At 44.8% G+C, this 11,528-nt stretch overlaps 1 protein-coding gene across 2 annotated transcripts; it reads left to right on the forward strand.

Moving 5' to 3' along the window:
* The first annotated feature begins 1,345 nt into the window (after positions 1–1,345).
* Positions 1,346–10,670, forward strand: NOLC1 (nucleolar and coiled-body phosphoprotein 1). Of its 2 annotated transcripts, none has more exons than XM_043597340.1 (13): positions 1,346–1,572; positions 3,747–3,802; positions 3,912–4,054; positions 4,157–4,284; positions 4,934–5,099; positions 6,351–6,478; positions 6,598–6,736; positions 7,058–7,186; positions 7,379–7,489; positions 7,572–8,210; positions 8,363–8,469; positions 8,645–8,737; positions 8,915–10,670. In XM_043597340.1, exons 1-13 carry the CDS (start codon positions 1,453–1,455, stop codon positions 9,071–9,073), a joined length of 2,118 nt encoding a protein of 705 aa, XP_043453275.1. In that variant the 5' UTR covers positions 1,346–1,452; the 3' UTR covers positions 9,074–10,670. The 2 variants fall into 2 exon arrangements, with proteins under 2 accessions (XP_043453275.1, XP_043453276.1); XM_043597341.1 differs by having other exon boundaries at positions 1,372–1,572; positions 3,915–4,054.
* Positions 10,671–11,528: the final 858 nt, after the last annotated feature.

Raw genomic sequence — 11,528 nt, forward strand, 5'->3', positions numbered from 1 at the left:
ATGCTTACCTCCATTTACTTCCTAGGACCCCTCTTTGGTTTGATGCAAAATCCTATTGGACTTGATACTTGTCTCCTCAGGTTGTGTTGTCTGTGAAATCAGTCTTCTAGGGCAGTGTTTCTCAAACTTTAAAAGGGATCTCTTCAGAAAGTAGATTCTGACTTCCGGGGTGGAGCCTGAGATTCTGCATTTCAAACAAAGGGATGCTGATGCTGCAGTCTCAAGGAAGGGATTTCACCATCAAGAACCTGGAGGAAGTTTGCAGTTGTTCCAAATGAAGGATCTCTAAACAGAAACTTCTGTGGACATGTACCATTTTAGCTTGAGCACGCTTGGTACACAAGAGGTACTCAGAAGAACACATGCATGTGGACAGACCTCTGGGAAAGAGGGAGTTGTAGGAGTTATATCTGTTAGCAGAGTGCCTATTTTGAGAAAAGCAAAGGAGACATGGGTCCCCTGAGAAAGTGGGTCCTTACCCTTCAGAAGGTTTATTAATGGGAAGTAGTCAAAGGGTAGTGGGTAAAGGGATTGATGTCTGCTAATGTGAACTGAAATGTGATAAAACTTGGAATTAACTTGGCAGGCCTGGGCATTGATTTTTGAATATCATGACAGACACTTGGGAGGGTTTTCTAGTTCTCCCACAGGGAGAGTTCAGGTGTGAACTGTGACTCGGGAGATAGGAGGATTATTTCCAGGATTATAGATTTGAAGAGATTGCTGCTGCTGTATTGCTCAGGGTTGGTGCAATGGCTTTACATTTCATGGAGCTGACCTAATGCTGAATGAATATGTAAGAGAGGAAGGGGTTGTCTCATGGGCAAATCATGAGGTAGGGGCATTTTTGGGGAATCGTCCCTCTATTACCATGGATAAAATGAAGGATCCTCTGTATTTGAGGTGGGAGTACAGGGGCTGGGGTGGTATCCAATGGCCTCTTCTGCTTAGTGGAGACAGGGAAGATGAAGGGTGGGAATTCTCTGGCCGTGCGAACGGTAGTTATTGGGAGATCCTGTGACCCTAGTCTAGAGAGTCCAAGGACCGCTCAAGCCTCCCGGCTCACTCTGGAATGCGAATCCCAGCTGCGGCTCCGGAAACCGCAGCTCTGAAAAAAAGTGGCTCTAGCAGAGCGCGGGAAGGCTGGAGATTTCCCGCCACTACCGAGGGCGGGACACGTGACGTCAGGGCTCCGCCCTCACAAGGTGGCGGACGAAGGGCTCCGCCCTTACCAAGATGGCGACACTTGTGGCACCGGAAAGACCTTACAGATTTCGCCTGGATCCTGCCTCCAAAGTGGAGGCGGAACTGCCCTGTGGGGAGTGCCCGCCCCTTCCGCTGTGCCCCCGCGCCGCGCGATGACGTCACAACGGATCCGCCGTCGTTCCGCCGGGTTCCCGAGTTCCTGCGTTGTGCGCGTCAGCAACGGTAGTGACGCGTATTGCCCGGAGGATGGCGGACGCCGGCTTGCGCCGCGTGGTTCCCAGCGACCTGTATCCGCTCGTGCTCGGCTTTCTGCGCGATAACCAGCTGTCGGAGGTGGCCAATAAATTCGCCAAGGCAACAGGCGCTGTGAGTGCGGGCTTGGGGCAAAGGCTGGGGTGGGATGACCACAGGACTTCGGGCCCTGACAGGTTCAGGTTTCCGGGTACGGAGGTCTCTGGGGTCTGCCAGTGCAGTATCTGCGGACCCTTTGTGCTGAGCTCCTGGCGGTGAGCCGAGAGCCTAGAGTCTCGAGTCTCCGCACCTGGTCTCCCACGAGGTCTCAGTAGATAGCGCAGAGTCTTGTTGCTTTTTTCTGGTGAGCGGTGCAACGACAGCAGCGTGGGATCCTCGTGGCCCAGGTCACGTGGCTGGCGGAGTGCGGCGAGGAGGGAGCGTGGTGTCCTACCGGAGGCATTGGGGGCTCTTGGTTTCTCCTTTGGGTTTTACGCTGGCTGATGCAAAGCGTGACTTGACCATAACTCTCAGAATTTACCCGGGACTCCATGATAAAATTGCTTTTATATATAAATGAAGGATGGGATTTTTCGTTAGTAAAGAACAAAATGAGAGTAGAGGCATGGTTCTGCTTTAAGGTATATTGAAGCAGAACTGAGCATCAAAGCCCTAGCAAGCAGTGGTCTTGGATCTTCGACTTGTGGAATCAGGCACATTTAGATTTGGGACCAGGCTCTGTCACTTTTTAGGATGTATAACCTGAGCAGCTTGCCCAATCTCTCTGATTCTGTTTCTATTCCTATGAGGAATGTCATCATCCACTTTATAGGATTTTTGTGAATTTTAGTAACATGATAAATATGAAGTGACAATCTAGGTGCCTGATGCTCAGGAAGCATCAATGAGCGAAAGCTGTTATGATAGTTATATTAATTAAGGATGTTTTAAACACATGTAAAGAGAAGGTGGCTAGGGAGGTGAAAGGTTTGGAATCTCCCTTTCAAGAAGAGCAAACATGAGAGTAGAGTGTAGTAGTCTTTGATAGTGTTCTTAGCCTTTGACTAAGAAGATAGGTTTCTTTGTGGCAGAATCAGGCTGCACAAGAACAGAACAGTCATTTAGAAATGACTTCTTTAAGCTGGGACAGCCTGCCATGTGATCTCCTACAACTGCTTTCATATTGGAACTTCTAAAAAATTTATTTTATTTTATTTTTTTAGTGTTTATTTTTGGGAGAGTGTGAGAGCGTGGGGGAGGGGCAGAGAGAGAGGAAGACAAAGAATCTGAAGCAGGCTCCAGGCTTTGAGCTGTCAGCACAGAGCCTGATGCAGGGCTTGGACTCACAGACTGTGAGATCATGACCTGAGCTGAAGTCCGATGCTTAACCGACTGAGCCACCCAGGCACCCCTCATATTGGAACAGTTTTTGAATTGACTGTTAGGGAGGCTGCAGAAAGTGTTTCCACAAGGGGCTGGGTGGAATTGGGCCTTTGAGAATCAGGATTCTTTTATGTGACAAAAACTAATCCTTGTTGGACGGCTTACTAAGTGCTACATGGTGTTTCCAGATACTAAGTCCTTTATGTATGCTATCTCTAATTCTCTAAACCACTTAATAAGATGTATAGTATTATCTTCATGTTACAGTGAAGAAAACAGTCTCAGAAAGATTAAATAATCTGCTCAGAGTCACACAGTAGTAACAGATAGAGGTGAGTTTCATACCTGTACTCGTCTGATTCTGAGCCTATACTCTTATTGATACTGTAATGTCCTGCCATTATGTTTTTTTTATTGCATCAACTAATAATCTATATCAGTGTAATTAATAGCTGAATGAAATTTTGTATTGAGTATATAGCTTAGCTTTTTAACCAGTTTTGGAAGCTGGGTTCCAGTGATTTGGTATTATAAACCACATTGCAGCAAACACTCTCTCGTATTAATGTTTGTGTTCTTGTTTCATGGGTAAGGATACATTTCTAGGCAATGCATTGCTAAAATAAAGGGAATGCACATTTTCTTAAAAACTGTGATAAATAGGACTGACTGGGAATAGATGGTGCCAAAAACTATATACAGGAGTAACCCAAGCTTTTGATGTCAAAAATTGGGGGAGTACATAAACAGGCTATTGTTCTCTTAATTTAAGCAAGTCGGAGAAGTCTTCCAAAGGTGTAACATTTACAGCAAATGTAGCAGATATAAAACTGGCCACTTTTAATGAGAGAATAAAATAAGATCTAATTTCCCCTAGAACAACCAGGATAAAATTTTCTTATTGACCTTTCTTTTTTCTTCTCTAGACCCAACAGGACGCCAACGCCTCTTCCCTCTTGGACATCTACAGCTTCTGGCTCAAGTAAGTCTTCCCTGTACCACTGTGGCTATTTTTCCCCCCAAGGGGTTGGGCTGTGTTCCTTGGTGTGAGAAGGTCCTGAGCCCTCAAAGGTTAGTCTCATCTACTTCAGCAGGTCCACCAAGGCCCCAAAGCGGAAGTTACAGGTAAACGGACCAGTGACTAAGAAGGCTAAGAAGAAGACTTCATCCAGTGACAGCAGTGAGGACAGCAGTGAGGAGGAAGAAACCCAAGGGCCTCCAGCTAAGAAAGCTGGTAAGGGTGGCCAGGTAGTTGGGGTTAGTGGTTCCCAGAAAGGGATTTGTAGCCTGCCAGTACCCATGGCTGATTTTCACTGGGGTCTGTGCTTTTGTTCAGTTGTACCTGCCAAGCGGGCCAGTCTGCCTCAGCATGGTGGAAAGGCTTCAGCTGAAGCAACAGAGAGCAGCAGCAGTGAAGAATCCAGTGATGAGGAGGAGGAGGACAAGAAGAAAAAGCCTGTTCAGGTTTGCAACTTGGGGGAGGAAAGAGGTTGCTTAAGGAATTAGAAAAAACCTGAAATCCTGGCTTATAGCTTGGAACCAAGGGATGGCAGTGGTATATAACAAATGACCATGGAGAAGAAAATCTGAGGACTTTGAGAGAGATGATAGAAGTATGAAGTTTGGAAAGGATATGCGAGGTTGAAATTGTACTCTTAATCTAGAGGAACCCGTTTTGTTTTCCCAGGTGATATTAGGTTTCTCTGGGATACTAAGACTCCCAAGAGTAAGAGTCTGTTTTGTAGGTAGGTGTTGGGAGCTCTAAGCAGGGAATGGCAGGGACAGGGCTGATATTTTTGTTTCTTATGAAGAGTTTGGTGCTCGTTTCAGATGCTTGCTTGCTTGCTTTCTTTTTTTTCTGTTTCTGTCTTTCTCTAAGTAAACTCTGTACCACACATGGTGCCCGAACCCATGATCCTGAGATCAAGAGTTGCATGCTCTACCAACTAAACCAGCCAGCCACTCCCAGATGCTTTCTTGTTTAACTTGCCCTTGCTTTTATTGTTCTGTTAGTTAGCCCCTAAAAAATAGTCTAGGATGGTTTCTACCTTAGGATGTACTTTGGGTACCAGAAGTTTGCTGATTCTCACCCTTATTGTGTGTTTTCTCACAGAAGGGAGTTAAGCCCCAACCCAAGGCAGTCAAAGCTCCTCCTAAGAAGGCCAAGAGCTCTGATTCTGATTCAGACTCAAGCTCAGAAGATGAGGCACCAAAGAACCAGAAGCCAAAGACAACACCTGTGGCAGCTAAGGCTCAAGCTAAAGCCTCAGCCAAATCAGGTACTATTACTGTTCCCAAAAGCCCAGTCTGGGGTTGCTGTGGGGACTGGTATTAAAATTGCTTATTCAGGGGGCACCTGAGTGGCTCAGTTGGTTAAGTGTCCGACTTGAGCTCAGGTCATGACCTCATGGTTCATGAGTTCGAGCCCCACATTGGGCTCACTGCTGTCAGCATGAGCCTCAGATCTTCTGTTCCTCCTCTCTCTCTTCCCCTTCCCCGCTTGCGTTCCCTGTCATTCTCAAAAATAAATAAGCATAAAAAAAAAAAATAAGCATGTTTTCAAAATTGTTCATTCAGCACAGGAGTGAAATGGTAGTGGTTGTTGAACTAGAGGTATTGATTAGTGTCTTTTTTTTTTTAAATAAATGTTTATTTCAAGTATGAAAAGTAATGTTTAAACATTATCCAAAAATTATGTTCAGCTTAACAAGTAGAAAACAAGATTTCTGACAAAGTTTACAATTAGGTATAAAATTAGTGTCTTTTTTTTAAGAAGCTTTTTATTAATAAGTGAAGATTACGTAATTAGGAGTTAGGTATTAGAGATAGCTTACAGTAAGGAAAACTTTTTAAGAATGGTATCCATTTGCCATTCTTGTCGATTTCATAGACGATTTATATTCTCATAGATCCCATTCTGTAATGACCATTTCTATCTCTATCCTTTGTCCTTTTCACTACCGTTATTTCTCCTGTGCATTCACTCCATAGGGCATGTGAGAGTTTAAACTTCTGTAGTTCTCTCATGGTGACAGGTTATGATTTATAGGAGCTTCTCTGAATGGAAGTTGGAATGAAAGATCTCATAGAGCATATTTGAATTATTTACGTTATATCATTATCTTAAAGATAGTTTTATTCTTGAAATTAGTCAGGAAAGTCATCCTTTGATAGTTAGCCACAGCAGTCCCCCTCATGCCTGCTCTAAAAGCAAGAGGACTGGTAGACTCCTAAGTTCTGAGCTACAGGTTTCTGTGGTCCCTTACAGGCTTGATACTTCTTCTTCTTTTTTTTTAATGGTTTTATTTATATTTGAGATAGCATGAGGAGGGAAGGGGCAGAGAGAGAGAGGGAGACACAGAATCCGAAGCAGGTTCCAGGCCCTGAGCTGTCAGCACAGAGCCTGACGTGGGGCTCGAACTCATGGACTGTGAGATCATGACCTGAGCTGAAGTCTGACACCCAACCGACTGAGCCACCCAGGCGCCCCCAGGCTTGATACTTCCTAACGCTTTTTTTTTCCTTCTTAGGTACACCAGCTCGGGTGGCACCTAAAATAGCCAATGGCAAAGCAGCCAGCAGTAAGAGCAGCAGCAGCAGCAGCAGCAGTAGTAGTGATGACTCAGAGGAGGAGGAGGCAGCAGCCATACCTAAAAAGGTTTGGGCCATAACTTCTACCAGAGGACTGGGCACGGGGGTAGGGGTTTCTCCATTTCCTGGCAGGATTGGTTGGACCAGCATTTTCCTGTGGTAACTGACTTTCTCTGTATAATGCAGACTGTACCTAAAAAGCAAGTTGTGGTCAAGGCTCCAGTGAAAGCAGCAGCCACCCCTACCCAAAAGAGTTCCAGTAGCGAGGACTCCTCAAGTGAAGAGGAGGAGGAGGAGCAGAAAAAACCCATAAAGAAAAAACCAGGTAACTGGACATGGGGATTCAAGCTGCATGACTGTGACCAGGTCCAACTGCAGGAGGATCTCTGCAGTCACCACATGGACCTCTCCTTAGAACTGCTTGACATGACAGCTCGCTTCTCCCAGAGAGATCTGCATTGCTTTTTACAACCCAGATGCAGAAACGATATGCCATCATCTCTGCCATATTCTTTTGGTTAGAAATGACTCACTAATTTTAGTCCACACTCAAAGGAAGAGGAATTAAGCTCCATTTCTAGAAGGGAGCAGAATCAAAGAATTATTATATGTACATTAAAACCATGACACTGTCTTTCTTAAACAGGTCCCTATAGTTCAGTCCCCCCACCTTCTGCTGCCCTATCCAAGAAGTCCCTGGGAACCCAGGCTCCCAAGAAAGCTGCAGAGAAGAAAGAGCCTGTAGAGAGCAGTGAGGACAGCAGTGATGAGTCTGGTGAGTCCCCACCTGTGGAGACTGGGTCTGGGAAGCTACATGAGGAATATGGAAGACAAAAATACCTCTGTCTCTTTTGCTTTTCGCTGAAGCAGGACAAACAGGGCTGTGTGGGTCTTTGCATCCTTCTTTTTATTGCCTTTGATTGGGTCGGGACTCCGGTCCCAGCCTAATGCCATAGGTTCTCTCCAGATTCGAGTTCTGAAGAAGAAAAGAAACCCCCAGCTAAGACAGTCATCTCTAAAGCAACCATTAAACCAGCTCCAGCAAAGAAGGCATCAGAGAGCTCTTCAGACAGCTCAGGTGAAGCATATGGAGGCCATCAGGGCAGTGGGGACTCCAGGGGTTCCCTTCGATTTGACTTTATTCTGTCTTCTCTGTCTAGACTCTGACAGTTCTGAGAATGAAGCTTCTGCCAAGTCAACTGGTACCACCAAGAATCTCCCAAGTAAGCCAGCTGCCACTCCCAAGCAACCTGCAGCTAAATCAGCCACAGCTCCCAAGCAAGCTGCAGGCAATGTCCAGAAGCCTCTGACCAGAAAGGCTGATAGCAGCTCCAGTGAGGAGGAGAGCAGTTCTAGTGAAGAGGAGAAGACGAAGAAGACTGTGGCCACCCCCAAGTCAAAGGCAATGGCCAAAGCAGCTCCATCTCCGGCTGCCAAACAGTCCTCTCAGGGTGGTAGGGACAGCAGCTCTGATTCAGACAGCTCTAGCAGTGAGGAAGAGAAGGAAGAGAAGGTATCAAAATCCCCAGTTAAAAAGAAGCCACAGAAGACAGCGGGAGTGGTAGTCTTTTCCAAGCCAGCCGCCACAAAGAAAGCAAAGGCTGAGAGTAGCAGCTCTTCCTCTGATGATTCCAGTGAGGAGGAGGAGGAGGAGGAGAAGCCTAAGGGCAAAGGCAATATAAGACCACAAGTGCTGAAGACCAATGGGACCTCTGCACTGACTACCCAGAATGGAAAAGCAGACAAGGACAGCAATGAGGAAGAAGAAAAGAAAAAGACAACCACAGTTTCTAAGCCAGGTCCATATCCAAAGAATTGGGTGGGATATACTTTTGGGGGATGGGACAGGGAGAGGAGGCCTACGATTAGGCTTCCAGTTGTATGCATTAAGTGCGTGGGAACTTGGGAGGAGGAATAGGAAACTGGTCTCCTGAGTCTGGCTGTTTTGTAGGTTCAGGAAAGAAGCGGAAGCAGAATGAGGCTGCCAAGGAGGCAGAGACTCCTCAAGCCAAGAAGATAAAGCCCCAGACCCCCAACACATTTCCAAAAAGGAAGAAAGTAAGTTATCTTATTTCTTTCTCAGGAGTCCGCTTTTAAAGAGTAGAAAGAAAAATCTGGGATCATCTTGACAACTCTCTGCCTGGCCTGCCCTAAATGCTCCTATGTGTAGCTGAGGAGGGCTTTTCTGTTACATGACAGAACATGTTTAGTTTCTTACTTCACTCTTCTCCAGGGAGAGAAAAGGGCATCATCACCATTCCGAAGGATCAGGGAGGAGGAAATCGAGGTAGATGCTCGAGTGGCAGACAACTCCTTTGATGCCAAGGTGAGGGGGGTGCAGGTGTTGGCTCTTCTTGAGGGGAATGGGTGGAAGAGAGGACAGCATTTTGGTTTAGGTTGGTGGGAAGCTCTCTGGGTTCAGGTTGCCTTGAGCAAAGAGAAGAAAGTAACAGGGCCTTGTTATTGTCCTTCTGTGTATTAACCACTTCTCTCTGCTTACCAGCGGGGTGCAGCTGGAGACTGGGGGGAGCGAGCCAATCAGGTTCTGAAGTTCACCAAAGGCAAATCGTTTCGGCATGAAAAAACCAAGAAGAAGCGTGGCAGCTACCGGGGAGGCTCCATCTCTGTCCAGGTCAATTCCATTAAGTTTGACAGCGAATGACCTGGGGCCATTTGTGGCGAAGTAGGGTGATGATTGGAGACCACTTGCTTTCCCCAGTGGACCTGGGAACCATCAGCTCTCTTAAGGAAGGGTCTTGGTGAGGACAGCAGTTTAGAATAGGTCCGAAGACTTTGCATTGTCACGACTTCTCTGGTCCTTTTCTGTGTCCGTAGTTTTGTACAGATTTGTTTTTGAGTGTTGAGTAGTAAGGACAACATAAGAGGAGTGTTTTTTTTTTTTAAGAAAAAAAAAAATTTTTTTTTTGTTGTCATTTCCTTCTCCCTGTTCTGTGGAAGTCCTCATACTGAGAAATTTGTATATTTTATATTAAATCATTTCCTATAGATTTTTGTTGTGATTTTCAGAGGTGGGTTCCCACAGATAAAATCTTAGCTATTGCCTAAAACATAGTGAGGGTCACATGTACGAGTTTTTATAATTGAAGAATTCTGCCTGTGTGAGTACACGGGTCCACATTTCATCCGTCCTACCCCTCAGTGCTCTGGGAAGAGGCAGTTAAGAATGATTAATGTGTATATGTTTGGTAAGCATGCAGTGTGTAGTTCATCCCCATTCATGGGGTCTAGGACTGATGTTTTCAGCGAGCATGGACTTAACTACTTTTTGGGGTAAAATTCACTTTTGTTGGCAGACACAGTTCTGTTGTAGTGTGAATGCTGTGGGGTTAGTCTGAATATTTTGTTTTCTGTAATTTTAACATTACCTAATGTTTGCAGTACATGTTTAGTTTTTCAGTTTGAAAACATAAAACTTTTCTATTGTTCAAAGGCTTTTTTTGATGACCCTTCATAGTACTAAGTTGAGGAGTGCGTCTTGGTTTTTACATTTTACAGAACAAAATGACATTAATCTGAAAAGTACACATCACTTGGTATTTCTGTCTTGGTAACAGTGGTGACACAAAATTGATTTCATTAACTCCTACATGATTGGAAATCTGATCGAAACGAAAGAATAAAAGCTATAATTAAAATTCTCAGTCTTCAGTAGGAATTAGGTTACATTAGTCAGGTGAATTTATAGGTAACCTGTGTATGTGCTAATGGAACTAGGATGAACCTTTATAAAGCATATTAGGTGGTAAGACTTACGTGGGGTGGGGTTGGTTGGTACGCATCCTAACAAGATTATGGTGTCTTGTAGTTGAACATGGGAGCAATTGATGTGCCCCTTTCAGAACCTTAACTGTCAGTAACAGTGGAGAGAATGATAAAAACCAGTGAGCAGAAAGAAGACTCCCGAGGCCAAGCTAGCTTATCGTAAAGCTGTTGGAGATGACCGTGCTTATTAGCCAGAGCAGGATGGGGAGGAAAGAGACAACAGCAAACGAGTCTGAGCTGTTCCTTTGGTGGGAAAGTGTGCTCTAGCTTCGTGGATGAGGGAGGTGTAGGTTTTAAGTTTAGCCTCCCCTTGTTTGGATTCCACACTTGCCAAGTAACTTGATAATTACTTGGTTTTCCCTGTAACTGCCTCTAGGAAGAACGTACACTGTTCATGCTGACATAGATACATCAGTCTGCATGGTAAAAGTTACACATCTTACTACAAAATAATAAACTGGCTGGTTTATAATGTGTCTTGGGAGTTTTTTATTGAGTCCAGAGCCCTCCCACCTACTCAAACCAGAATTTGGGGGCCAGTTAGAGGGCTGGAATGAAGACTTGTGACTTCATTGTAGAACCTTCTTGGCAGTGACTTTTATTGTTCACTTTTGTCCATACCTTGTGTCATGGTGCCTTTTCCAGGCAAAATAGCCCAGGCTATGCATAGTCTAATAGGGGGTTGGCAAAATGGCCTATGGGTGAGTTCAGCCCATGGCCTTTTTTGGTAATGTTTAGGTGCTAAGAATGATTTTTACATTTTATAAGTGCTTGAAAGGATATGAGGCTGACTCTATATGGCCCACAAAACCTATGATATTTACTATTTGGTCCTCTGGACACGTTTGCTAACTCCTGGTCTAAATCCGTGATTTCATAACAGTGGCTGAAAATTGGAATCATCTGGGGACTTTTAACAGTGATACTCAAGGGCTTATCCCAGACTAGCTGAGTGAGATCCTGGTGCTTTCTGGTGGGGCCTGGGTGTTAGAATATTCTTTAAAACTCATAGGTGATGCTAATGAGTGGCTGAGATTGAAAACCACTACTCTAAGCTGTTTAAAAGAATTGGTATTTTTTCATTCCTCTCATGCATCCATTTTCAAATATGCTTGTTATATCTAATAGCATAAAGTGAAGTTTAAATTTCCCTCTTAGCCCTAGTTCTTGGGACTTGATTCTGTGTCTTCTCCATAGTTTCTCTGAATGTACTGTTACGTGCATCCACTCATTTTTTCCCCTACACAAATGGGGTAGCTTGCTATATGCAGTGTTTCATAACTTTGGAGTTCATTTCATAACAGCTCATTTTTAATGACTGCATGGTACTCCAT

Source organism: Prionailurus bengalensis, chromosome D2 (genome assembly GCF_016509475.1).
Source record: "Prionailurus bengalensis isolate Pbe53 chromosome D2, Fcat_Pben_1.1_paternal_pri, whole genome shotgun sequence".
Taxonomy (NCBI): domain Eukaryota; kingdom Metazoa; phylum Chordata; class Mammalia; order Carnivora; family Felidae; genus Prionailurus; species Prionailurus bengalensis.

Excerpts from the sequence above, each read along its gene's own strand:
- NOLC1 (XM_043597340.1), top strand. The coding sequence starts at position 1,453 with ATGGCGGACGCCGGCTTGCGCCGCGTGGTTCCCAGCGACCTGTATCCG. Across the intron at positions 4,055-4,156 it reads GCCTCCAGCTAAGAAAGCTG|TTGTACCTGCCAAGCGGGCC; the intron begins GTAAGGGTGGCC and ends GCTTTTGTTCAG. Across the intron at positions 6,737-7,057 it reads ACCCATAAAGAAAAAACCAG|GTCCCTATAGTTCAGTCCCC; the intron begins GTAACTGGACAT and ends TTTCTTAAACAG.